We start from the raw sequence: 24,830 nt of genomic DNA on the forward strand, positions 1-24,830 counted from the left end.
TTGTCTCCTGTGTCAGTGTTTGTGCCACATGGGACTGTGACGGTTAGTACGTTTGTTGTTTTTGTATTCTTGTCTAGTTTTCATGTCATTAAATTATGGAAACTTACCACGCTGCACATTTGTCCTCCGATCCTTCTCGCCTCTCCTCGTCCGATGAGGAGGACGACTTAGACTGCCGTTACAGTCTGGTGATTTTGTGGTGAAAAACTGAGTGGGTCTAGAGCGTTGGACTAGTAACCGAAAGGTTGCAAATTTGAATCCCCGAGCTGACAAGGTACAAATCTGTCGTTCTGCCCCTGAACAAGGCAGTTAACCCACTGTTCCTAGGCCGTCATTGACAATAAGAATGTGTTCTTAACTGACTTCCCTAGTAAAATTTAAAATAACACGTGTTATTGTTGAAATATTTTAACAAAAATAAAAACAATTGTCCCTCCTGTTGCAAACAACAAGCATCCATTCCCCCGTCAGTTGGAGGGCCGATCAAGGGAATTTTTCCCAAATATGATACATTTCCACTTCCCACTTGGTTACAAACAAACCATAAGACTGCTAACCATCCACTGTAGTGTAGTATAACATCACTCTGGTTGCGTGTTATATACCACAAGGTTGCGTTTTCAAACTCAGTGATGGACACAATTGTTATTATGTTAGATTTTTTTTTAAATTACACCTATCCCAAAACTTAACCCTTACCTTAACCATTCTGGAATGAGTGCCTAAACTTAATATTTTAACCCTATCCAAAAGCTGAACCCTAAACCTTCTAAATTTGACGTTTGGAGCAACTTCAAAATGTGAAGTTTGGACAAATGGAATGATCCTGCGCCGGAGGAGTCAACCCAGGGTGTCAAAAACACTTCAAAATGTGACGTTTGGAGCAACATCCAAATTTTACATTTGGAGAAATTTGGAAAAAACGTCTTAATTCTGCAGTGACACTGTGAGAGCTTGTTGCTATAATAAAGAGCACTTTTAATATAACAGGCTTTTGAAATGCAATACTGGTGCACAATTTCTACTTAAAATATTAAATGGGATGCAAAAAAACACTTAAGCTACAAGTTAAACAATATTATTATGTACCACAGGGAGATAGTGTGAAGAAATGCAGACTCACACTATAGATCAAATGGAAAAGGAACGTTAAGCTACAAGTTAAACAATATTATTATGTACCACAGGGAGATAGTGTGAAGAAATGCAGACTCACACTATAGATCAAATGGAAAAGGAACGTTAAGCTACAAGTTAAACAATATTATTATGTACCACAGGGAGATAGTGTGAAGAAATGCAGACTCACACTATAGATCAAATGGAAAAGGAAAAGCGACACTCAAAGGTCCCAATCCTATTTTTAGATCAGCACACCTCCGGTTTTCGCGGGAAATCATCCAATGACATCAACAATGCATGACTAGGTGACGTTAGGATTTGTCCCAAAGTCATGAAATCTTTACTCTTTGGAATTAACACATTCATGCAGAATATGTCAACACAAAAACTACTAAACAGCACATGTATAATGTTTAGGGCTGTCATAGTTAATCAGTGTATACAGCTAAAACAACAATGGGATATCACATCAAGTTGGCATTGAGGTTAACCCTCTGGACTCTAAGTCATATCTAAGGAAGGGGGGGAAGAAGGGGTTCTAAGTGAACAAATTAATTTGTTTTAAGATGGTCATACCAAGGATTGCTTATCTATTTGATTAGGAATTTTAAGATATAAGAAAGATCCGGAAACTTTTTTTCTCTTTTTTCATGTATTTATCCCCAAATTTTAGGCACTAAACTATGTCCATACAGTATATACAGTACTTCCACTAACTTTTCAAACCGGTAGCGGGGACCTTCATACGAGTCGTGTGAGGCTTGTGGGCGTCCTAGAGCAAAACGGAGTGTGTAGCCCAAACCGTTCGGACACTACAGACAGAAGTTGGCAGAAGAGGCTGTACCGACTTCAGACAAGTCTTGTGAGGCGTGTGGGCATCCGTTCGGATGCTACAGACGTTTTCGTGAGAAGACTGATTCTCAGGATGTCTCATGGTCTGAGGAACACTTTAGCACTGCCACCTTTCACCGCAGATCCGGAAGGGCGATATCGAATAGTGGATTGAGACGCAGCTACTGCAAAAAACAGATATCTATATCTTAAACAGACTCATTTTGATGGGGATGTTTGTAGGCCAACGGATAAAGAAAGTGTGTTTTATCAATTCACCAGATCTACCGTTACTTTGGACAAAATCAAGACATCAATATTCTTGTAATGCTTTTTGTATAAAAAAATCTTAAATCAGAGCTCAATATTAGCAAATCCTGAGACGCAGTGCCTTAGACCGCTGCGCCACTCGGGAGCAATGATGGACTACCCCGGCCAAAACTTAACCCGGACAATGCTGAGCAAATTGTGAGCTGCCCTATGGGACTCCCAATCACGGCCAGTTGTGATACAGCCTGGAATCAAACCAGGGTCTGTAGTGACACCTCTAGCACTGAGATGTAGTGCATTAGACCGCTGCGCCACTCGGGAGCCTAATAAACGTGTGCACTTATTGGGTGCATTATGTATACATTATTCTAGTCTGCACTTATACTAAGGTCTAAAAAAAATCCAGTATGTATGTTGTGTATTTTGTTAGTGCGTGCTCTACATTATCCCCTTCAGATAGTCACCATGAACTCTCCAGGAAACAGCATTCAGCAGGATTCAGCTTGTTCAACACTCCCTGACGAGGGACACTTTCTGCACATAACAGCACTTTCTCTCTCTCCATCTCTATCTCCATCTCTCTCTGTCTTTCGTTCAATTTCTCTTTCTCTCTCTGGTCATTAATGAGTAAAACAGCAGTGCAAAGCAATGCAAAGCAATGTAACACACACATACACATTAACGAGGCAACTCCAAATCAGCACAGGGACCTTATACTGCAGTGTGCTGAGCTATGGGAGAATGATGCTTAGCTCTGCCTGTCACAGAGTTTAGGATTACTGTCTTATAGTCGCATTAAACATAGAGGCTCACTCCAATGCAAGACATGGGTTTAGTCCCAATAGTGTAACTTTGCTTCCTTTTACTTGAAAATGAAGGGCTTTATAGGAAACTGTGCCCTAACCTTCGGAACAAATGGCTACTGTGGCCAAATTAGTTTCTCTGGTGTGTTGTTATGCTAATGACATACAGCAGCTTATTGTTGAGCCAACATGGATCATAGCGGATCCCCAGGTTATTAAATCGATGCATGAAACCAAATTTGAAAAACCTGGACAAGCTGAAAATTGTGAATAATGGAACAAGATGGCATTTCAACAGGATCTCATGGTTTAACTTCAGTGTTCAACGTTTGTCCGGGGGACATGAACATAACATTTCAACGGTTAAGTTTAGGCATTAGTTCTGAATTGTTAAGGTAAGGGTTAAGATTTGGGATAGGGTAAAAAAAAATGTAATACTGCCTAGCACTGGGACTGAACATGTGACCCTCGGAACCAGAACTCCGGGATAGGTTTACAACTGAAACAATTTGACGGTTAAGTTTAGGCATTAATTTCCAAATGGTTTAGGTAAGGGTTAAGGTTTGGTATAAGGCTAAAACAAAACAAATTAAATGAGGGCCTAGCACTGGAATTGAACATACATACATACATATTCATTCCTTTTGAGGTATGTCTTTTCCCTTTTCCTTTTTTCTCACACACACAAACGAACACCTCTCCCCATCCCCTGACAACCACACACTCTCCCTTTCTCCACAACCTAAACATAATCCATCTGATTGACATTTCGTCTTGTATAATAACCGTCTCTCTCCTCCTCTGTCTTTGTGTGCTTTCCAGTTACGCGCTGGGCGGCCATTTCATTTCAACATGGCTGCCAGGACACTGACTGTGATGGGAGCCCATCTGCTTACAGGCACATCAAATCTCTCCTGTCCTCTCGGCTGAGGCCAGCCCTGGCACTGGCAGCACTGTGTGTCTACCTAACTCTACTGATGGAGTTTCAAAAGAGGGAGTTGGAACACACCTGCGTCCCTCTGTAGCCTAATCCGTAGGCAATAGCCCTTGACAAAGGGTCTAAGCCCAAAGTGCTGGATATTGTTGTTTTGATTAGGGAGGAAACAAAGGGGCTAAGATGGATGTACAGCAGAGCTAGCGTTAATTAACATACAGTAACTGAATCTCCCTAAGGTAAAACTAGTGTGTTGCTTTGTGAAGATTTTATGAGATTGTTACATGAAATGCTACATTGGCAGTACATGCTGTAATAACAATAGGGATACCTAGTCAGTTGCGCAACTGAGATAATAATGGCGTCGGAGGGGATGGCTGCTGTTTTACGGGCTCCTAACCAACTTTGCTATTTGGTTAGTTTTTTTGCATTATTTGTAATTTATTGTTTTGCTTATTTTGTACATGATGTTGCTGCTACCGTCTCTTATGACTGAAAATAACTTCTGGACATCAGAACAGCGATTACTCACCTCGAACTGGACAAAGATGTTTTCTTTAACGAGTCCGATACAAAGGATATACTGCTTTCTCGGGAACGGGCCCAAATCCCCAGTCATTTGCGTGAAGAAAGGACGGAGAAAAAGGGGGCGTAGGTCGAGCTGCCTTCGGAGCTACCATCCATTCTACTGTCCAACGTGCAATCATTGGAAAACAAAATGGATGATATACGATCAAGACTATCCTACCAACGGGACATTGAAAACTGTAATATCTTATGTTTCACCGAGTCGTGGCTGAACGACAACACAGATAATATAGAGCTGGCGGATTTTCCATGCATCGGCAGGACAGAAAAGCTATGTCTGGTAAGATGATGGGCGGGTGTGTGTGTCTATTTTTCAATAACAGCTGGTGTGCGATGTCTAATATTAAAGAAGTCTTGCGGTATTGCTCGCCTGAGGTAGAGGACCTTATGATAAGCTGTAGACCACAATATCTACCAAGAGAGCTCTCGTTTATATTATTCGTAGCCGTCTATATACCATCACAAACCGATGTTGGCACTAAGACCGCACTCAACCAGCTGTATAAGGCCATAAGCAAACAAGAAAAATGCTCATCCAGAAACGCCGCTCCTAGTGGCCCGGGGAATTTAATGCAGGCAAACTTAAATCAGTTTTACCTCATTTCTACCTGCATGTGCAACCAGAAGGGAAAAAACTCGAACACCTTTACTCCACACACAGACGCATACAAAGCTCTCCTCCGCCCTCCATTTGGCAAATCTGACCATAATTCTATCCTCCTGATTCCTGCTTACAAGAAAAAACTAAAGCAGGAAGTACCAGTGACTCGCTCAATACGGAAGTTGTCAGATCCCGCGGATGCTACGCTACCTGACTGTTTTGCTAGCACAGACTGGAATATGTTCCGGGATTCATCCAATGGCATTGAGGAGTATACCACCTCAGTCATCGGCTTCATGAATAAGTGCATCAATGACGTCGTCCCCACAGTGACCGTACGTACATAGCCCAACCAGAAGCCATGGATTACAGGCAACATCCGCATCGAGCTAAAGGCTAAAGCTTCCGCTTTCAAGGAACGGAACACTAATCTGGACACATATAAGAAATCCCGCTACGCCCTCAGATGAACCATCAAACAGGTAAAGCGTCAATACAGGTTTAAAATTGAATCCTACTACACTGGCTCTGATGCTCGTCGGATGTCGCAGGGCTTGAAAACTATTACGGACAACAAAGGGAAACCCAGCCGCGAGCTGCCCAGTGACGCAAGCCTACCAGATGAGCTAAATGCCTTTTATGCTCGCTTCGAGGCAAGCAACACTGAAGCATGCATAAGAGCACCAAAAGTAGTTTGAAATGTTTTGGCAAAGTTTAGAGGTAATTTTTTAGATATTTTGTAGTGACGTTGCGCAAATTGGAAGCTGTTTTGTTCTGGATCAAACGCGCCAAATAAATGGACAATTTGGATATATATGGACGGAATTAATCGAACAAAGGACCATTTGTGATGTTTATGGGACATATTGGAGTGCCAACAAAAGAAGCTCGTCAAAGGTAAGGCATGATTTATATTTTATTTCTGCGTTTTGTGTTGTGCCTACAGGGTTGAAATATGCAACACTCTCTTTGTTTACTGTTGTGCTATCATCAGATAATAGCATCTTATGCTTTCTTTCAAAAAAGCCTTTTTGAAATCTGACATGTTGGCTGGATTCACAAGGAGTGTAGCTTTAATTTGGTATCTTACATGTGCGATTTAATGAAAGTTTGATTTTAGATTTAAAAAAAAAAAATTTGGCGCTCTACATTTTCCCTGGCTATTGGCCATTTTCCCTGGCTATTGGCACGCAAGCGTCCCACATATCCCTGAGAGGTTAAATTCTTATGGCTTCATCCCGCTAACGGGATCGATATGACAACAGCCAGTGAAAGTGCAGGGCGCCAAATTCAAACAACAGAAATCTCATAATTAATCAAACATACATGTGCATTATATCATTTTAAAGGTAATCTTGTTGTTAATCCCACCAAAGTGTCCGATTTCAAATATGCTTTTCAGCGAAAGCACTACAAACGATTATGTTAGGTCACCACCAAACCACAATAAGCACAGCCATTTTTCCAGCGAAATATAGCAGTCACAAAAAGCAGAAATAGAGATAAAATTAATCACTAACCTTTGATGATCTTCATCAGATGACACTAATAGGACTTCATGTTACACAATACATGCATGTTTTGTTTGATAAAGTTCATATTTATATCCACAAATCTGAGTTTACATTGGCGCGTTACATTCACTAGTTCCAAAAACATCAAATGATTTTGCATAGCCACATCGTTTCAACAGAAATACTCATCATAAATGTAGATGATAATACAAGTTATACACATGGAATTATAGTTATACCTCTCCTTAACGCAACCGCTGTGTCAGTTTTTTTTTTAATTGCGGGAAAAAGCAAACCATGCAATAATCTGAGACGGCGCTCAGAACAATAGCCAAATTAGCCGCCATGTTGGAGTCAACAGAAACCAGAAAATACATGATAAATGTTTCCTTACCTTTAATGAACTTCATCAGAATGCAGTCCTAGGAATCCCAGGTCCACAATAAATGCTTGATTTGTTCGATTATGTCCGTTATTTATGTCCAATTAGCTACTTTGGTTAGCGCGTTTGGTAAACAATTCCAAAGTCACAAAGCGCGTCCACTATAACGTGACAATGTCCAATGTCCAGTTCCGTAACAGTCAGTAGAAACATGTCAAACGATGTATTGAATCAATCTTAACCTGTTGGGGATGGGGGCGCTGTTTAGACTATTTATGCTAATTTGGCTAATTTTTTAAACGGCTTCCCACAAAATCCTTGATCGTACAATATGCATATTATTATTATTATTGGATAGAAAACAGTCTATAGTTTCTATAGGAGTTGAAATTTTGTCTCTAAGTGGAACAGAGCCCATTCTACAGCAATTTCCCTGACATGGAGTCAGATTTGAGAAATGTTGGCCACTCTTCTGAAGTCAGTTAAAAGGGCACTGTCGTTGCTATGACTATACGGACACTTCTTACGTCTTCCCCTGGATGCCTTTACGTGATGACGATTCCAACGGGGTCGATTGCGCGTTCACAGGCCCTACAAATGAAAAAACCCTGAAGCTAGTCATTCTTTGGGAGCTGCGTCATGAGCCTAGAGGACACCGGCGCGCACCTGTTCCAAGCGTTAGTTTAGCCTGTTATATTTCTCCGGTCATCTTTTCACTCGTTATAGGAGTTAAAAACATCATAAGGTAGTTAATTTAAAGCGTTTTATAGCAATTTATATCCGTTTAGTGCGATTTTGGGACATTTATTTTTGCAACGATGTGAAAAGTTGGGCACGCTTTTCAGTTCATCCCGAACGCAGTTGACATTTCCACATGGCAAGAGGACAGCTTTCCACCAAAAGACGATTTCTCCCAAGAAAGGATCCTTTGCCCAAGATACTGATGGAAGAACAGCTCAAGGTAGGACATTTTTATTATGATAAATCGTGTTTCTGTCGAAACATTTTAGTGGCTTAGGACGCCATGTTTTTTGACGTAGCTTCGCTTGGCGCAAACTGTATTGAAAAGTAAGGATAAATTAAAAAATGTAATAACGCAATTGTATTAAGAATTAAATTGTCTATCAATCCCTGTCCACCCTATATTTTTTAGTCACGTTTATGAGTATTTATGTATAAGAGTAGATCACTGTCTAAGTGGCGCAAGGACTTTTTCTTTACCAGCTTGTCTACATTTCACATTGTCTAACCATGATTTTGGTGGCTAAATATAAACATTTTCGATCAAACTGTATATGCATGTTGTAATGTGATGTTACAGGAGTGTCATCGGAAGAATTCTGAGAAGGTTAGTGAAAAAATTAATATCTTTTGGCGATGTTGACTTTTATCGCTCACTTTGGCTAGAATCAATGCTGGGCTGCTAATTGCTATGTGCTAAGCTAATATAACGATTTATTGTGTTTTCGCTGTAAGACACTTAGAAAATCTGAAATATTGTCTGTATTCACAGGATCTGTGTCTTTCGATTCGTGTATGCTGTGTATTTTTACGAAATGTTTGATGATTAGTAGTTAGGTAAACACGTTGCTCATTGTAATTATTCTAGTCCATTTGTGATGGTGGGTGCAATTGTAAACTATGCCATCTACCTGAAATATGCACTTTTTTCTAACAAAACCTATCCCATACCATAAATATGTTATCAGACTGTCATCTAATGAGTTTTTTTGTTGGTTAGGGGCTATAAATATCTTAGTTTAGCCGAATTGGTGATGGCTACTGGTGTTGGTGGACAAATAAAAGATGGTGGATTATGCTAATGTGTTTTTAGGTAATAGATGTACATCTTTACATATTGTGTCTTCCCTGTAAAACATTTTAAAAATCGGAAATGTTGACTGGATTCACAAGATCTGTGTCTTTCATTAGCTGTATTGGACTTTAATGTGTGAAAGTTAAATATTTTAAAAAAATATTTTTTTTGAATTTCGCGGCACTGGTTTTTCAGTGGGGGGGGGGGGGGTGTGCCGCTAGCGCCACGCTGATCCTAGACAGGTTAACTCTTTCTTGAACTTCATTGTTGGTTCAAGGCTTGTAAGTAAGCATTTCACGGTAAGAGCTCCACCTGTTGTATTCGGCGCATGTGACAAATAAAGTTTGATTTGATTTGAATGCATTCAACCAAAATGTGTCTTCCACGTTTAACCCAACCACTCTGAATCAGAAAGGTGCAGTGGGCTGCTTTAATCGACGCCATCGGTGCCTGGGAAGCAGTTGTTGGGGGTTAACTGCCTTGCTCAAGAGAAGAACAGCAGATTTTTCCAGGATTTCGAACCAGCAAACTTTCAGTTTCTGGCCCAATGCTCTAAAACGTTAGGCTACCTGCCAACTTGAATTGATAGAATGATTTTACCCAAGGTAGATCAGGCCATGCCCTCATCCGGCAGATTACCCCCCACTTCACCAATGTCACCACCACACGGCTCTATGTCCTCCCTTGGTTGGCTATAGGACAGTATCCCTCCTGACACCAGATACTATCCCAGCTAACCAACAACATCCCCAGGACATTATTGCACAATGTTTCACGACGGTTCTATTAAGGTTATGATCCAACATCACCGTCATCAAGTTCAAAATGATCCATCCTCCTCCTCCTCCTACAAAATGTGATACCTTTCCAGCTCAATTGAACATCAACAGATAACTTGTTCATGCTATATTGTATTCCAGAGATGTAAAGGCCTCTGGGATAGTTTGTGTCCTCTGTGTCCTCTGAGCAGTCTCCAGATTCCACACTCAGACAATAGAAGTATTCGGAAGCCAAGACGTGACTCTGTCCTTTCTAAAGGTCCTATGACCTACACTATCTCCAATACCTCCTTATAAAGGCATACACAGGAAGTACCCACTGAACCCATTTGACCTCCACTATTGCCTCAATACACCTTCTATTGGTTCAGGAAATACTAGCGGCTAGGACATCGTCAGAACGTGTTTACTGTAATTATGTTTATCTAAGGCTGAGCGAACAACAAACAGGAAGGAACATCCAGCAGAGGAAAGGAGAGGTAGGTCAACACTTTGGGCTTATCACTGGTGAAGTACAAAACAGTGGGAACCTCAGCACAGCTCAAAAACGAGGCCTAACAAGGCATGGGGAACACAATGAAACGTTCTTGCTAATGCCAAGTCGATAACAATGTGAGTGTGTGGGGGGTTAGGGGTATGTGTGTGTGTGTGTGTGCTGTGTAAGTGTGCACATGCCGTGTGTGTGTGTGTGTGTGTGTGTGTGTGTGTGTGTGTGTGTGTGTGTGTGTGTGTGTGTGTGTGTGTGTGTGTGTGTGTGTGTGTGTGTGTGTGTGTGTGTGTGTGTGTGTGTGTGTGTGTGTGTGTGTGTACATCCATGTGCGCTGGTGTGTGTGTGTGTGTGTGTGTGTGTGTGTACGTGCATGCGTGCGTGCGTGCGTGTGTGCGAGCAAGCATCTTGTTAATGCCAATTCGATAACAGTGTGGGGAAAGGGCATAGCTTAACAATGAAAGTCACTGATAGGCCTATTCCAGAGCAGATCTCATTACAAAGACTAGGAAGGGAGCAGTGGAGCAATGGCCTGTATGTGTCTGTGATAATCACGTATGTTGCAGAACATGCCTATCAATCATGGTCCTCTCTTTTGGATGGTGCTTACTTATGGACATCACATGCAATTTAGTTTCTCTATAGGCAGAAGCTAGTTTATGGTCATGTTCTTCATCGTTTATGCTGTTCTCTTGTTCCCTCCCTCCATCCTCTCTCTCCCCTCTTGATCACTCTCTCCCTTTCATCCTCTCGCTATTTATTTTGCCATTCACTCACTACACCCCAATTACCACCAGAGTTCCAGCAAAAATGACCTTTCAGTCACACACATCCACACACACACAAACACCAACAGCACGTCACCTGTTACCTGTCACCATAAGTGAACTCTAAAGCATGACTGGACAGGCTTCTAATCAACCTCTAACTGACCTCAACACACTTCCCCTCACTGCGGAGAGAGAATGACAGTGACTCACTCATGAATTGAAAGTGAAGGGGGACATTGCTCGGTTTGTGTATGCGTGTGTGTGAGCGTGCGCGCGTGTGTGTGCATACCTGCATACATGTGCGCGTGAGTGTGTGTACGTGTGTACATGCGTCCTCAGGGACCACCGCAGCCAATGACAGCCCTCTAACTACCCCTGGTGTGAGTACAGGACGTGAGTGTAATAGCCAATCAAAAGGCGGTGTGGGAGCCTTGATTGGTGTCAGCGGTGGGATCTTGTCTAAGAGTGAGGGAATGTATCTCTAATCTCTCTGACAGGCCTGCCATGTCCCACCATCAAGTATACTACCATAACTGGACATGAGAGTGTTCATTAGGACCTGGGAGCAGGGTGTGGGTCTGGGGAGGGGTGTCTGTGTGTGTGTGTTTGTGTGTGTGTGTGTGTGTGTGTGTGTGTGTGTGTGTGTGTGTGTGTGTGTGTGTGTGTGTGTGTGTGTGTGTGTGTGTGTGTGTGTGTGTGTGTGTGTGTGTGTGTGTGTGTGTTGTCTCTGTCAGCGTCTGCCTAGAAGACTGGACTGCAGTACAGGAAAGTACGTACGTACGCGCGTGTGTGTGTGTGTGTGTGTGTGCATGCACGCATGCAAACCAGTCTTCTGAACAGTCTTCTGAGCAGACAGACAGCCATCTTCTCCTAGCAACCAGTTCCATGAGCAGCAGTAAGAAGAGTTCCTCCTTAAATATGTATTTTTGTTCAATTATTTTATTATATGTGAACAGTTGAGTTTACATCTAGAAGAATTGAAAGATACTTTTCTTTTGAGGAAATATTGTGGTGAGATTTGGATATATTGATCGCCCTCATTCATCAGGCTCATCTGCTGAATCATCAGGTAGCACAAAGAAGGAATGGGATTGGGAGACTATCAACCCAACAAGGACAAAAAGAAGAATCAGGACCTGGATAAACAAACATGAAACCAACAGAGGGAGAAAGAGGAAGTATTTCTAATGGGTTTCTGGAGGACAGTCCAGGCCTTGAAAGTGAAACAAGCAATCACACAAAGTAACAAACAAGCAAACGAGCACTTGGTAAGAAGGTGGGAACATCCTGAAGTATCTTAAATTGTGTGTAATGTGTTGTTTCATTGAAAAACACATTTAATATCTTTATTTGTATTATTCATCAAGTGCATTGTTTAAAAAGTGCATTTGTCTAGAGGTGCATTATTTAATTATTTTGAGTCTAAGAAGTTGGGGGGGGGGGGGGTACTAAACTGACATATGGAATTGTTTTAAGATGGTCATACTATGGATCATTAAGTTATTTCATTTAGAATTTTAGGACCCCTTTAGGTATCTCAAATATACATATAAAACAATTCTTTGATAAAATATTGATTTTGGCCTTTGCTACTAAAGCCCATAGTAACGCATTGAATAACACATTCATAAATGGCAAAAAACGACAGTCAAAAAACAAATCCTCAGAAACAAGGTTTTGAAGTGTCTGTTCTAAATATATATATACGGTACCAGTCAAAAGTTTGGACACACCTACTCATACAAGGGTTTTTCTTTATTTTTACTATTTTATACATTCTATAATAATAGTGAAGACCTCAAATACTATGAAATAACACATATGGAATCATGTACTAACCAAAAAAGTAAGAAACATATCAAAATATATTTTAGATTTTTAGATTCTTCTAAGTAGCAACCCTTTGCCTTGATGACAGCTGAGCACTTGTTGGCTGCATTTCTTTCATTCTGCTGTCCAACTCATCCCAAACCATCTCAATTGGGTTGAGGTCAGGTGATTGTGGAAGTCAGGACATCTGACACAGCACTCCATCACCCTCCTTCTTGGTCAAATAGCCCTTACACAGCCTGGAGGTGTGTTTTGGGTCATTGTCCTGTTGAAAAACAAATGATAGTCCCACTAAGCGCAAACCAAATGCGATGGTGTATCACTGCAGAATGCTGTGGTAGCCATGCTGGTTAAGTGTGCCTTGAATTCTAAATAAATCTCTGACAGTGTCACCAGCAAAGCACCACCACACCTCCTCCTCCATGCTTCACGGTGGGAACCACACATGCGGAGATCATCCGTTCACCTACTCTGCGTCTCACAAAGACACAGCGGTTGGAAATAAAAATCTCTAATTTAGAATCATCAGAATAAAGGACAGATTTCCACCGGACTAATGTTCATTGCTCGTGTTTCTTGGCCCAAGCAAGTCACTTCTTATTGGTGTCCTTTAGAAGTGGTTTCTTTGCAGCAATTTGATCATGAAGGCCTGATTCACGCAGTCTCCTCTGAACAGTTGATGTTGAGATGTGTGTTACTTGAATTCTGCGATGCATTTATTTGGGCTGCAATTTCTGAGGCTGGTAACTGTAATGAACTTATCCTCTGCAGCAGAGGTAACTCTGGGTCTTCCTTTCCTGTGGTGGTCCTCATGAGAGCCAGTTTCATTATAGTGCTTGATGGTTTTTCCGACTTGACTGACGTTCATGTCTAAAAGTAATAACAGACTGTCGTTTCTCTTTGCTTATTTGAGCTGTTCTTGCCATAACATGGACTTGGTCTTTTACCAAATAGGGCTATCTTCTGTATACCACCCCTACCTTGTTACAACACAACTGATTGTCTCAAATGAACTTTTAACAAGGCACACCTGTTATTGAAATGCATTCCAGGTGACTACCTGAAGTTGGTTGAGAGAATGCCAAGAGTGTGCAAAGCTGTCATCAAGGAAAAAGGTGGCTACTTTGAAGAATCTCAAATATAAAATATATCTTGATTTGTTTAACACTTTTTTGTTTACTACATGATTCCATATGTGTTATTTCATAGTTTTGATGTCTTCACTATTATTCTACAATGTAGAAAATAGTAAAAATAAAGAAAAGCCCTGGAATGAGTAGGTGTGTCCAAACTTTGACTGGTACTGTATATATATATATATTTCCTTTTACACATATATAACCCATTTTTGGGGGGCTAAGCACAAAACGACCTTCATACTCCCATTAAACCTGTATTGGTTACCTTCAGACAATAGCAAAATGTAGAACACCATCGTATTCCTGTGAATCTCCTCTTTCCATAATGGTGTTCCATTAGTTTGTAGCCGATATTTAAACGGTTCTAACGCTACCAAACCTTAACCAGACTCGCCGCATCACAGCACAACTCAACCAGACCAGGCCCATCACAGCCAGCACAACCAAACCCGGCCTATCACTGCACAGCTCTACCAGACCCGGCCTGCCTTAACTCAGCCCAACTCTACACAGCACTGACCACTAACCTAGGGTCTGACAAAATCGATCGAGGGTAATGCACCACATGATGCAGCACACACCATGTATCATTCATATCATCAGCCTACATATGCTGACAGTTTAAAGCTTCGCCAGACACACTGCCCTCCACACCACCCTCCTCAATTCCCCCCATAACCTCCCTCCCAGGCTAGTTTTGGTTACCCTCCCTACTCCCATCCCCAGGAATGGCCTGGGACACTTGGCCCCGACGCAGCCCTAACCCTGCAACAGGAGCCACACCAAGACCTCCTGTACTCACCCAGAATGGAGCATTGGCAACCACTCTGGTCCCCTGCAGCAGCTCCACTCCTTTGGCGGGAGCTTCATCCAGTGGACTAAGCTCGGTCAACACTGCCCTCCCAGTTCTAGCCCCAGACCCTGCATCCAGTGACTTGAGTGATGTCTGTGAAATGCTCAGTCTGCTCTGCTCTCACGTGGTTGGCCAGGGATCTTAAAAAAGGCTCAGCTCACTCAACAAGTAGCTGCAGATGACCCTATGCCTGTTAGCTCTTATGGGAATGAGCTTAATCCCCCCGCTGACTATAAAATATCCTAGGGGGCTTGGGCTAATGGACCTAAATGTGCGAAGTATGATTTAAAAAATTGACACAATTGACATTTGAATACAGGACTAATGTTCTGATATTCTTGTTCTATCAGATACATGGTTAAATGGATCTGTCTCTGATAAAGTACATTGAAGTAAATTATTAGAATGTAGTTAGATGTGACAGGTTACAGAAAGGGGCAGGAGTGGCCATATAAGTAAAATCTAATTTAATAGCGTCCCAATCTTTAAATATATCTGTTCCCAAGAAATTTGAGCTGCTGGTTGTAGACGTGTCCATAAATCAGAATACACATTTATTTGTTGCTGGGATTTATCCCCCCCCCCCCACCCCCCCGTTGCCATGGTGGATGCTAATTGTGCTATATATGAATGTTAAACCATTTTCTGTCCTCTGAGTGTCTCATTTTAGGGGATTTGAATCTGGATTGGCTAAACCCGGCCTCAGATCAATTTAAGAGAATATGCATTGGTTTTAATCTGACTTAATTGATCTCAAAACCCACACGGCTAAATGTTAAAAACCCTGTTCACTCTTAATTGATTGATTTAATTCTTACTAAGAACCACCATCAATATTTGTCTTGTGGAGTATTTGCATATGATCTCAGTGATCATGAAACCGCAAAATACTAATCCTTGTTTAATTTTTCCGCTCAATGGTTTTTACACGACATGTTCCTCTCTGATTTAGCCACTGTCTCCTGTATTCATGACCCTGAGTTGGCTCTAGAAAATGTATCCTCCATATTTATTCCTCTGGCAGATAAACACACCCCTTTTAAATAATTCAGAGTCAAAGATAGATTGAACCCTTGGTTTTTTTCTGAGTTATCGGAGCTCATTCAGATGAGAAATCGGGCCTGGGCCAAAGCAAGGAAAACTGACTCTGTAGTGGTCTGACAATCTTTCAGACAATTGAGAAACAGATGTATTATCTCGATTAAGAAAGCTAAATCAAGCTATTTTTTAAACTCTATCTCTGACTGCTGGTGATCCTTACATTTTTTGGAAAACAGTAAACTGGAGCATACAAATTCCTCTTCTTCCCTGGCTAAGCAAGTTCTGTCTGACTGGCAGCATAACTGAGAAGAATGGGATAAGTGATGCTTTTAATCATCATTTTATCTCGGCAGGCTTTCTATTTGAGACAAACGGTGGTGTAGTTGACCCTGGTCAGTCAATCTACTGCTCTTCCCTCTGCCAGCCTCTAGCAGACTCGACGGTTAACCTGTCAACTTCTAGTGCATCTTTGTTTTCATTTCAACAATTTACTATCTGTGATGTGCTAGATGCCTTGCTTAAGATTGATGTAAAACAATTCCACTGGGGCTGATATGCTTGATTTCTGCTGCAGCTCTCTGCCCCCGATTGCTGAATAATTAACCCATATTTTTTATCTGACGATTATATGTGGTACTAACCCCAAGGTTTGGAAGGCGGACCATGCACTTCCCCTTCACAAAGGTGGTGACCCTTGTGACCTAAATCATTATTGGCCTATTTATAAACTTTCTTGCCTAGCTAAAATATTATAATCCTTGATGAACTCTCAGCTAAAATCTTACTTATCTTTGAAATGTATTCTTAATGTACAGTTGGGTTTTAGACCAGGCCATAGCATTCTCTGCTGCACCCCGATTTATACATAATGTGGTTAACTGTATTTCATTGACCTGTCAAAGGTTTTTGATACTGTTGATCACCACTGATAATGCAGAGTCGGATGATTTAAGCATATGTCCTTTGGATGGTGTCCATATTGATCGTGTTCCTGCTTCCAAATACTCGGGTAGCTGAATAGATGAAAAGCTGTCTTTTAAAAAGTATATTGAGGAGTTAGTTAAGAAGCTGTAGAAATAGGTCCTGCATCTTGCTAAATACTATAAAGCAGACTATTGAGTCGACGTTCCTACCGGCCCTAGACTATAGCGACCTCATCTATATGAACATTAAAGCCATTCGTTTATCATAGTGCACTGTGCTTTATTACGGGCGACAAATTTTAGTACTCATCACTGCATCCTCTACCAGAAAGTTGGTTGGCCCTCTTTGATGTCACGTAGGTTGATACATTGCTATGTTTTCATTTATAAAAACCCTTTTACAAAACTTCTCACTGTACCTAACAATACTACATTTTACCACACCAGTCTCAGGGATGGCTAACTCTGGAAATTCCTTTGGTCTCTCCTGACTCAGGTAAATCAGCTTTTGGTTTTCTTGCAACTTATTTGTGGTACAATCTTCAAAACGATGTTAAATGTGATGTTCTGGTGCCTCTCTTGTTTTTTATGACAGTGTTTTTCTTTCTGCTTGCATTTTGTATTGATATTGATGTGTGTATTTTCGGATTAACGTCATTCAGGGCTCATCTGTAAAAGAGACCTTGGTCTCAGTATGACTCCCTGATCAAATAACGGTTAAATAATAAATATATATAGGAGATTGAGACTGATATAATTGAGATAAGGAAATGTTGGAAAAGTAGAGACGGAAACCTTTTAGCTGTAAATGACAGCATCGGACATACATTTGACAAGATATGATGGAGCAGCCATTCAGATGAGGGAAGGCTGGCCTAGGGGGAGAGACATACTCCAGTGAAGGAAAATAGATTTAGAGTGTTGTAATAGAGAACTATACAACGCCTTTCAAAAAGATGTCTGCCAAAAGACCATATTGAAAAAGGAGTTTCGTCCTCAATATTCCAATGACATAGTCCCAAAAACTGGAGATAGTTTGAAAAACAAATCAGCCAGTTCTCCCAGTGGACATCATCTCCCTGACGATGGACACATTTATTCTGACCATCGTAACGCTTCAGCGCATGTCCTGATTAGACTGGAGAGGGGAGGGTGTGAAGAGAGATAGCGCATCCCCCAAATCAACAGTTCCCATCCCTACAATGACATTTCACAGCAGGGAGAGGGACAGGGAAAATCAGCATCACATTAATGTACCATTACAACTGTGATTAGAGGGTTGGACTACCTAATGAAAGAGCGAGAGAGAGAGTGTGTGTGTGTGTGTGTGTGTGTGTGTGTGTGTGTGTGTGTGTGTGTGTGTGTGTGTGTGTGTGTGTGTGTGTGTGTGTGTGTGTGTGTGTGTGTGTGTGTGTGTGTGTGTGTGTGTGTGTGTGTGTGTGTGTGTGTGTGTGTGTGTGTGTGTGTGTGTGTGTGTGTATGTCCCAGGATTTGACTGACAGGAGTACTAAATTGTAGAGAGCCCTTGACACAACATGGGGCATGGGAGTCACACAAATACCACTCACCCGCCCCCACCTGGACGCACGCACTCACTCACACACACTCACACACACACACACACACACCCTTCCTCCCAATCTAAAAGACTGTCTCTCTGAGCAGCACAGGCGGTGGTGGGTATAATAGGGGAGGCCTGGAGTTTAGTAAGAGGGATGGGCAGTAGATGAGGAGGGTGAGAACAGGCAGCAGACATCCACACTGGGACATTAATGTGTTTATTAGAGAATTCAATCTGGACTCACTAAAGACTGATGGGGACTGAGAAACACCCTCAGATATACACCATGATGGAGAAAGAGAGATGGAGAGCGAGAAGGCAGAGAGAGGGGAACGAGAAAGGAGGATAGAGAGACATAAAGAGAGAGAGAGAGGGCAGAGAGAGAGAGGGGAAAGAGAGCGGAGGATAGAGAGCGAGAGCGAGATAACACAGGGAGGTGGGGTGCAAGCAAATCACAGCGGAGTGGAATCAGATCCCAGACAAATCAGCCTCATCAAAGAAACACAGAGAGATTGGCTATGGCCAATAACCCTGATTGAACCACTGTCTGGTTAGTAGGGAGAGAGGAGGAAGGGATGAGAGGAGAGGAGAGGGGTTGTCACTCACTAGGTACTCTGTTGATGGCTCGGAGGGGTCTCAGAACTCGAACCGTTCTCACCGCTGAGAAACTCACGTTTTGCAGGTTCAGAGAGTACTCCAGCATTCTGGAACAAAACAAACACAGACACTGTTAGTACCATGTCCCAATCAGTCTACACAAACACTTGATATCATCCCACTGGACACATACATCAATTCAACGTCTATTCCACATTGGTTCACATTGAAACAACGTTGATTCAACCTGTGTGTGAACAAATCCTCTATTGCCCTCAAATTCAAACATAACCATTGAAGCCACTTCCACTGCTTTTTGTATTCTTCCCCTCTAATCAGGGACTGATTTAGACCTTGGACACCAGGTGGTGCAGTTAAATATCAGAAAACCAACAGTAGACCTCGTAGGATAAGGTTTGAATAACACGGATCTATTGCCTATGCACGCTAGCTGAGCTGAGAGTGGGACCAGTCATAAGGAACACTGGAATAGCAATAAAATATATTTAATCAAAGGGTAAATGTAAAACATATTCTCACTCTGGGTAATTCATCGGCTGATGTCTCATTATTCAATCTGTGCTTGTCAATTTCCTTAGCTTGTCTGTGTGTTTATGTCTGGTTGTAACGAGTGTGTCTTGGCAAACACCCTCTCTCATGCATGAAAGCCACTTGAACTGCACGACCTGGACTGATTAAAAGCTGCATGCATAGACACCCACACGTGCATATAAGCACCCCCCCAAGGGGACCAGCGAGCATATGCCACTGTGTATCCCTCTTCAGACATCAATAGCAGAGTGAATCACTTGTCATTGAGAAGAGGATGTTATGAAGGCATGACTACTGTAAGATCACGGCTGTTCTTAACCTACAGAGAGAAAAAAGATTGATGTTCTACTGCAGTGAGTGTGAGTGGGTGTGTGAGTTCCCAGAACCATTGCAGTGAAGTAGCGGAGGTTGCACAGAGGGAGGTGAGAATGAGAGAGAGAGAGAGAGAGAGAGAGAGAGAGAGAGAGAGAGAGAGAGAGAGAGAGAGAAAATAACTCAGGACATGTAATCAAGTTACTCCTAAACCCTGTTCAAGGGTTTATGATTGCCAGTGTACTTTCAGAGAGCACATACAAGAATACATACAAAGACACACATACAGTGCATTCAGAAAGTATTCAGACCCCTTGACATTTTGTTGCGTTACAACCTTTATTCTAAAATGGATTAAATATTTTTTCCCCTCAATCTACATGCAATACCCATAATGACAAATCAAAAACAGGTTTTTAGAAATGTGTGCAATTTCTTTTTAAATAAAAAACTGAAATATCACATTTATATAAGTATTCAGACCCTTTACTCAGTACATTGTTGAAGCACTTTCGGCATCGATTACGGCCTAGAGTCTTCTTGGGTATGATGCTACAAGCTTGGCACACCTGTATTTGGGGAGTTTCTCCCATTCTTCTCTGCAGATCCTCTCAAGCTCGGTCAGGTTGGATGGGGAGCGTCGCTGCACAGCTATTTTCAGGTCTCTCCAGAGATGTTAGATCAGGTTCAGGCTCTAGCTCTGGCTGGGCCACTCAAAGACATTCAGAGACTTGTCCCGAAGCCACTCCTGCGTTGTCTCGGCTGTGTGTTTAGAATCGTTGTCCTGTTGGAAGGTGCCCCAGTCTGTCATGAGTGCTCTGGAGCAGGTTTTCATCAAGGATCTCTCTGTACTTTGCTGAAGTTCATCTTTCCCTCGATCCTGATTAGTCTCCCAGTCCCTGCCGCTGAAAAACATCCCCACAGCATGATGCTGCCACTGCAACGGATGTGAAATGGCTAGCCAGTTAGCGGGTACGCGCTACTAGCGTTTCAATCAGTTACGTCACTTGCTCTGAAACCTAGAAGTAGTGTTGCCCCTTGCTCTGCAAGGGCCGTGGCTTTTGTGGAGCGATGGGTAACGACGCTTCGTGGGCGACTGTTGTTGATGTGTGCAGAGGGTCCCTGGTTCGCGCCCGGGTCGGGGCGAGGGGACGGTTTAAAGTTATACTGTTACACCACCACCATGCTTCACCTTAGAGATGGTGTCAGGTTTCCTCCAGAAGTGACGCTTGACATTCAGGCCAAAGAGTTCAATATTGGCTTCATCAGACCAGAGAATCTTTTTCTCATGGTCTGAGAGTCCTTTAGGTGCCTTTTGGCAAACTCCAAGAGGGCTTTGATGTGCCTTTTACTGATGTGTGGCTTCCATCTGGCTGCAGAGATGGCTGCTCTTCTGGAACGTTCTCAAATCTCCACAGAGGAACTCTGGAGCTTTGTCAGAGTGACCATTGGGTTCTTGGTCACCTCCCTGACCAACGCCCTTCTCCCCCGATTGCTCAGTTTGGCCGGGCGGTCAGCTCTAGGAAGATTCTTGGTGGTTCCAAACTTTTAAGAATGATGGAGGCCATTGTGTTCTTGTGGACCATTAATGCTGCAGTCATTATTTGGTACCCTTCCCCAGATCTGTGCCTCGACACAATCCTGTCTCGGTGCTCTAAGTACATTTCCTTCAACCTCATGGCTTGGTTTTTGCTCTGACATGCACTGTCAAATCATGTCCAATCAATTGAATTTACCACAGGTGGACTCCAAGTTATAGAAACATCTCAAGGATGATCAATAGAAACAGGATGCACCTGAGCTCAATTTCGAGTCTCATACACATTTGCAAACATGTCTAAAAACATATTATCGCTTTGTCATTATGGGGTATCGCGTGTAGACTGATGAGAAAAAATTTATTTTGTCCATTTAAGGCTGTAACGTAACAACATTTGGAAAAAGGTAAGGGGTCTGAATACTTTCCAAATGCACTGTATCTGCAGCCATTGTTATGGTGGGGTATAATTTATAGTCTCTCTCACTTAGTCTCTCTCTTAGTCTCTCTCTAATTAAATTTCAATTCAAGGGTTTTATTGGCATGGGAAACATATGTTAACATTGCCAAAGCAAGTGAAGTAGATAATAAACAAAAGTGAAATAAACAATAAAAATGTACAGTAATGTCACGATCGTGTGGAGGATTGACGGACCAAAACGCAGCTTTAGGAAAATAAGCCATCTCCTTTTTATTAACGAAGAAGGCAAACGAAACAAAAACACTTAAACACTAAACAAAACAAGAAAACGATCGTGAAGCTAAACAACGATGTGCACACACTGGCTACAAACGTATCACATAGACAACTACTCACAACAAATGAAAGCCTATGGCTACCCTAAATAAGGCTCCCAATCAGAGACAACCGAAATCAGCTGTCTCTAATTGGGAACTCATTCAGGTAACCATAGACTCTCCTAGACAACTAAACATACATAGACAACGCTAGACACATGTATTCAACACAAACCCATATACTACACCCAACAACCCCTTTACCATAGAAACACCCAAAACCAACAAAACACAAACATTCCCCATGTCACACCCTGACCTAACTAAAATAATAAAGAAAACAAAGAATACTAAGGCCAGGGCGTGACATAACCCCCCCCTTAAGGTGCGAACTCCGGGCGCACCATTAACCAGTCTAGGGGAGGGTCTGGGTGGGCTTCCATCCACGGTGGCGGCTCCGGCTCTGGTCGTGGTCCCCACGTCACCACAGTCCCTAACCGCCTCCTTAGCTTCCTCCAAATGACCCCCCTCCACATTAACCCCACTGCATTAAGGGGCAGTTCCGGACTAAGGGGCAGCTCCGGACTAAGGGGCAGTACCAGGGTAAGGGGCAGTACCAGGGTCAGGGGCAGCTCCGAACTAAGGGGCAGTACCAGGGTAAGGGACAGCACCAGGATAAGGGGCAGCACCAGGCTGAGGGACTGCAGCTCCGGACTGAGGGACGGCCCATGGCTGGCTGACGGATCTGGCTGCTCATGGCTGGCTGACGGATCTGGCTGCTCATGGCTAGCTGACGGATCTGGCTGCTCATGGCTAGCTGACGGATCTGGCTGCTCATGGCTAGCTGACGGATCTGGCTGCTCATGGCTAGCTGACGGATCTGGCTGCTCATGGCTAGCTGACGGATCTGGCTGCTCATGGCTAGCTGACGGATCTGGCTGCTCATGGCTAGCTGACGGATCTGGCTGCTCATGGCTAGCTGACGGATCTGGCTGCTCATGGCTAACTGACGGATCTGGCTGCTCATGGCTGGCTGACGGATCTGGCTGCTCATGGCTGGCTGACGGATCTGGCTGCTCATGGCTGGCTGACGGATCTGGCTGCTCATGGCTGGCTGACTGATCTGGCTGCTCATGGCTGGCTGACTGATCTGGCTGCTCATGGCTGGCTGACTGATCTGGCTGCTCATGGCTGGCTGACTGATCTGGCTGCTCATGGCTGGCTGACGGATCTGGCTGCTCATGGCTGGCTGACGGATCTGGCTGCTCATGGCTGGCTGACGGATCTGGCTGCTCATGGCTAGCTGACGGATCTGGCTGCTCATGGCTAGCTGACGGATCTGGCTGCTCATGGCTAGCTGACGGATCTGGCTGCTCATGGCTAGCTGACTGCTCTGGCAGATCCTGTCTGGTTAGCGGCTCTGGCAGATCCTGTCTGGTTGGCGGCTCTGGCAGATCCTGTCTGGTTGGCGGCTCTGGCAGATCCTGTCTGGTTGGCGGCTCTGGCAGATCCTGTCTGGTTGGCGGCTCTGGCAGATCCTGTCTGGCGGGCGGCTCTAGCGGCTCCTGTCTGGCGGACGGCTCTGTAGGCTCATGGCAGACGGGCGGCTTTGCAGGCTCATGGCAGACGGGCGGCTTTGCAGGCTCATGGCAGACGGATGGCTCAGACGGCGCTGGGGAGACGGATGGCTCAGACGGCGCTGGGGAGACGGATGGCTCAGACGGCGCTGGGGAGACGGATGGCTCAGACGGCGCTGGGGAGACGGATGGCTCAGACGGCGCTGGGGAGACGGATGGCTCAGACGGCGCTGGGGAGACGGATGGCTCAGACGGCGCTGGGGAGACGGATGGCTCAGATGGCGCTGGGGAGACGGATGGCTCAGATGGCGCTTGGCAGACGGGCAGTTCAGGCATCGCTGTGCAGACGGCAGACTCCTGCCGGCTGAGGCGTACTGTAGGCCTGGTGCGTGGTGCCGAGACTGGTGGCACCGGGCTGGGGACACGCATCTCAGGGCTAGTGCGGGGAGCAGCAACAGGACGCACAGGACTCTGGGGACACACAGGAGGCTTGGTGCGTGGTTTAGGCACTGGTGGTAAAGGGCTGGAGACACGCACCATATGGCTAGTGCGTGGAGGAGGCACTGGTGGTACTGGGTTGGGGCGGGGAGGTGGCGCCGGAAATACCGGACCGTGCAGGCGTACTGGCTCCCTTGAGCGCCGAGCCTGCCCAACCCTACCTGGTTCTATGCTCCCCGTCGCCTGACCAGTGCGGGGAGGTGGAATAACCCGCACCGGCCTATGTAGGCGAACCGGGGACACCATGCGTAAGGCTGGTGCCATGTACGCCGGCCCGAGGAGACGCACTGGTGACCAGATGCGTTGGGCCGGCTTCATGACATACGGCTCAACGCTCAGTCTAGCCCGGCCGATACGTGGAGCTGAAATGTACCGAACCGGGCTATGCACGCGTACAGGAGACACCGTGCGCTCTACTGCGTAACACGGTGTCTGCCCGTACTCTCGCTCTCCACGGTAAGTACAGGGAGTAGGCGCAGGTTTCCTACCTGACTTCGCCACACTCCCTTTAAGGCCCCCCCAAGAAATTTTTGGGTTGTACTCACGGGCTTCCAGCCTTGTCTCCGTGCTGCCTCCTCATATCGCCTCCTCTCGGCTTTAGCTGCCTCCAGCTCTTCACGAGGAAGGCGATATTCTCCCGGTTGTGCCCACGGCCCCTTACCATCCAGTATCTCCTCCCATGTCCACGAATCCTGTGTAGGTGGGTCCTGTTGCCGCTTTCCATGCCGCTTGGTCCTGTATTGGTGAGTAGTTCTGTCACGATCGTGTGGAGGAT

At 44.0% G+C, this 24,830-nt stretch overlaps 1 protein-coding gene across 12 annotated transcripts in view; it reads right to left on the reverse strand.

Moving 5' to 3' along the window:
- Positions 1-24,830, reverse strand: part of cacna1g (calcium channel, voltage-dependent, T type, alpha 1G subunit) — a 298,872-nt gene that overhangs the window by 150,065 nt on the left and 123,977 nt on the right. For 11 of the 12 annotated variants that reach the window (XM_055890502.1, XM_055890498.1, XM_055890501.1 and 8 more), the window contains exon 1: positions 18,851-18,968. In XM_055890502.1, coding sequence (XP_055746477.1) covers positions 18,851-18,947 — 97 coding nt within the window. In that variant the 5' untranslated portion in view covers positions 18,948-18,968. Of the gene's footprint in view, positions 1-18,850; positions 18,969-24,830 lie in introns of those variants that run through there. The other variant, XM_055890508.1, reaches the window with a different exon arrangement.

The sequence above is a fragment of the Salvelinus fontinalis genome, chromosome 30, assembly GCF_029448725.1.
Source record: "Salvelinus fontinalis isolate EN_2023a chromosome 30, ASM2944872v1, whole genome shotgun sequence".
Lineage (NCBI taxonomy): Eukaryota > Metazoa > Chordata > Actinopteri > Salmoniformes > Salmonidae > Salvelinus > Salvelinus fontinalis.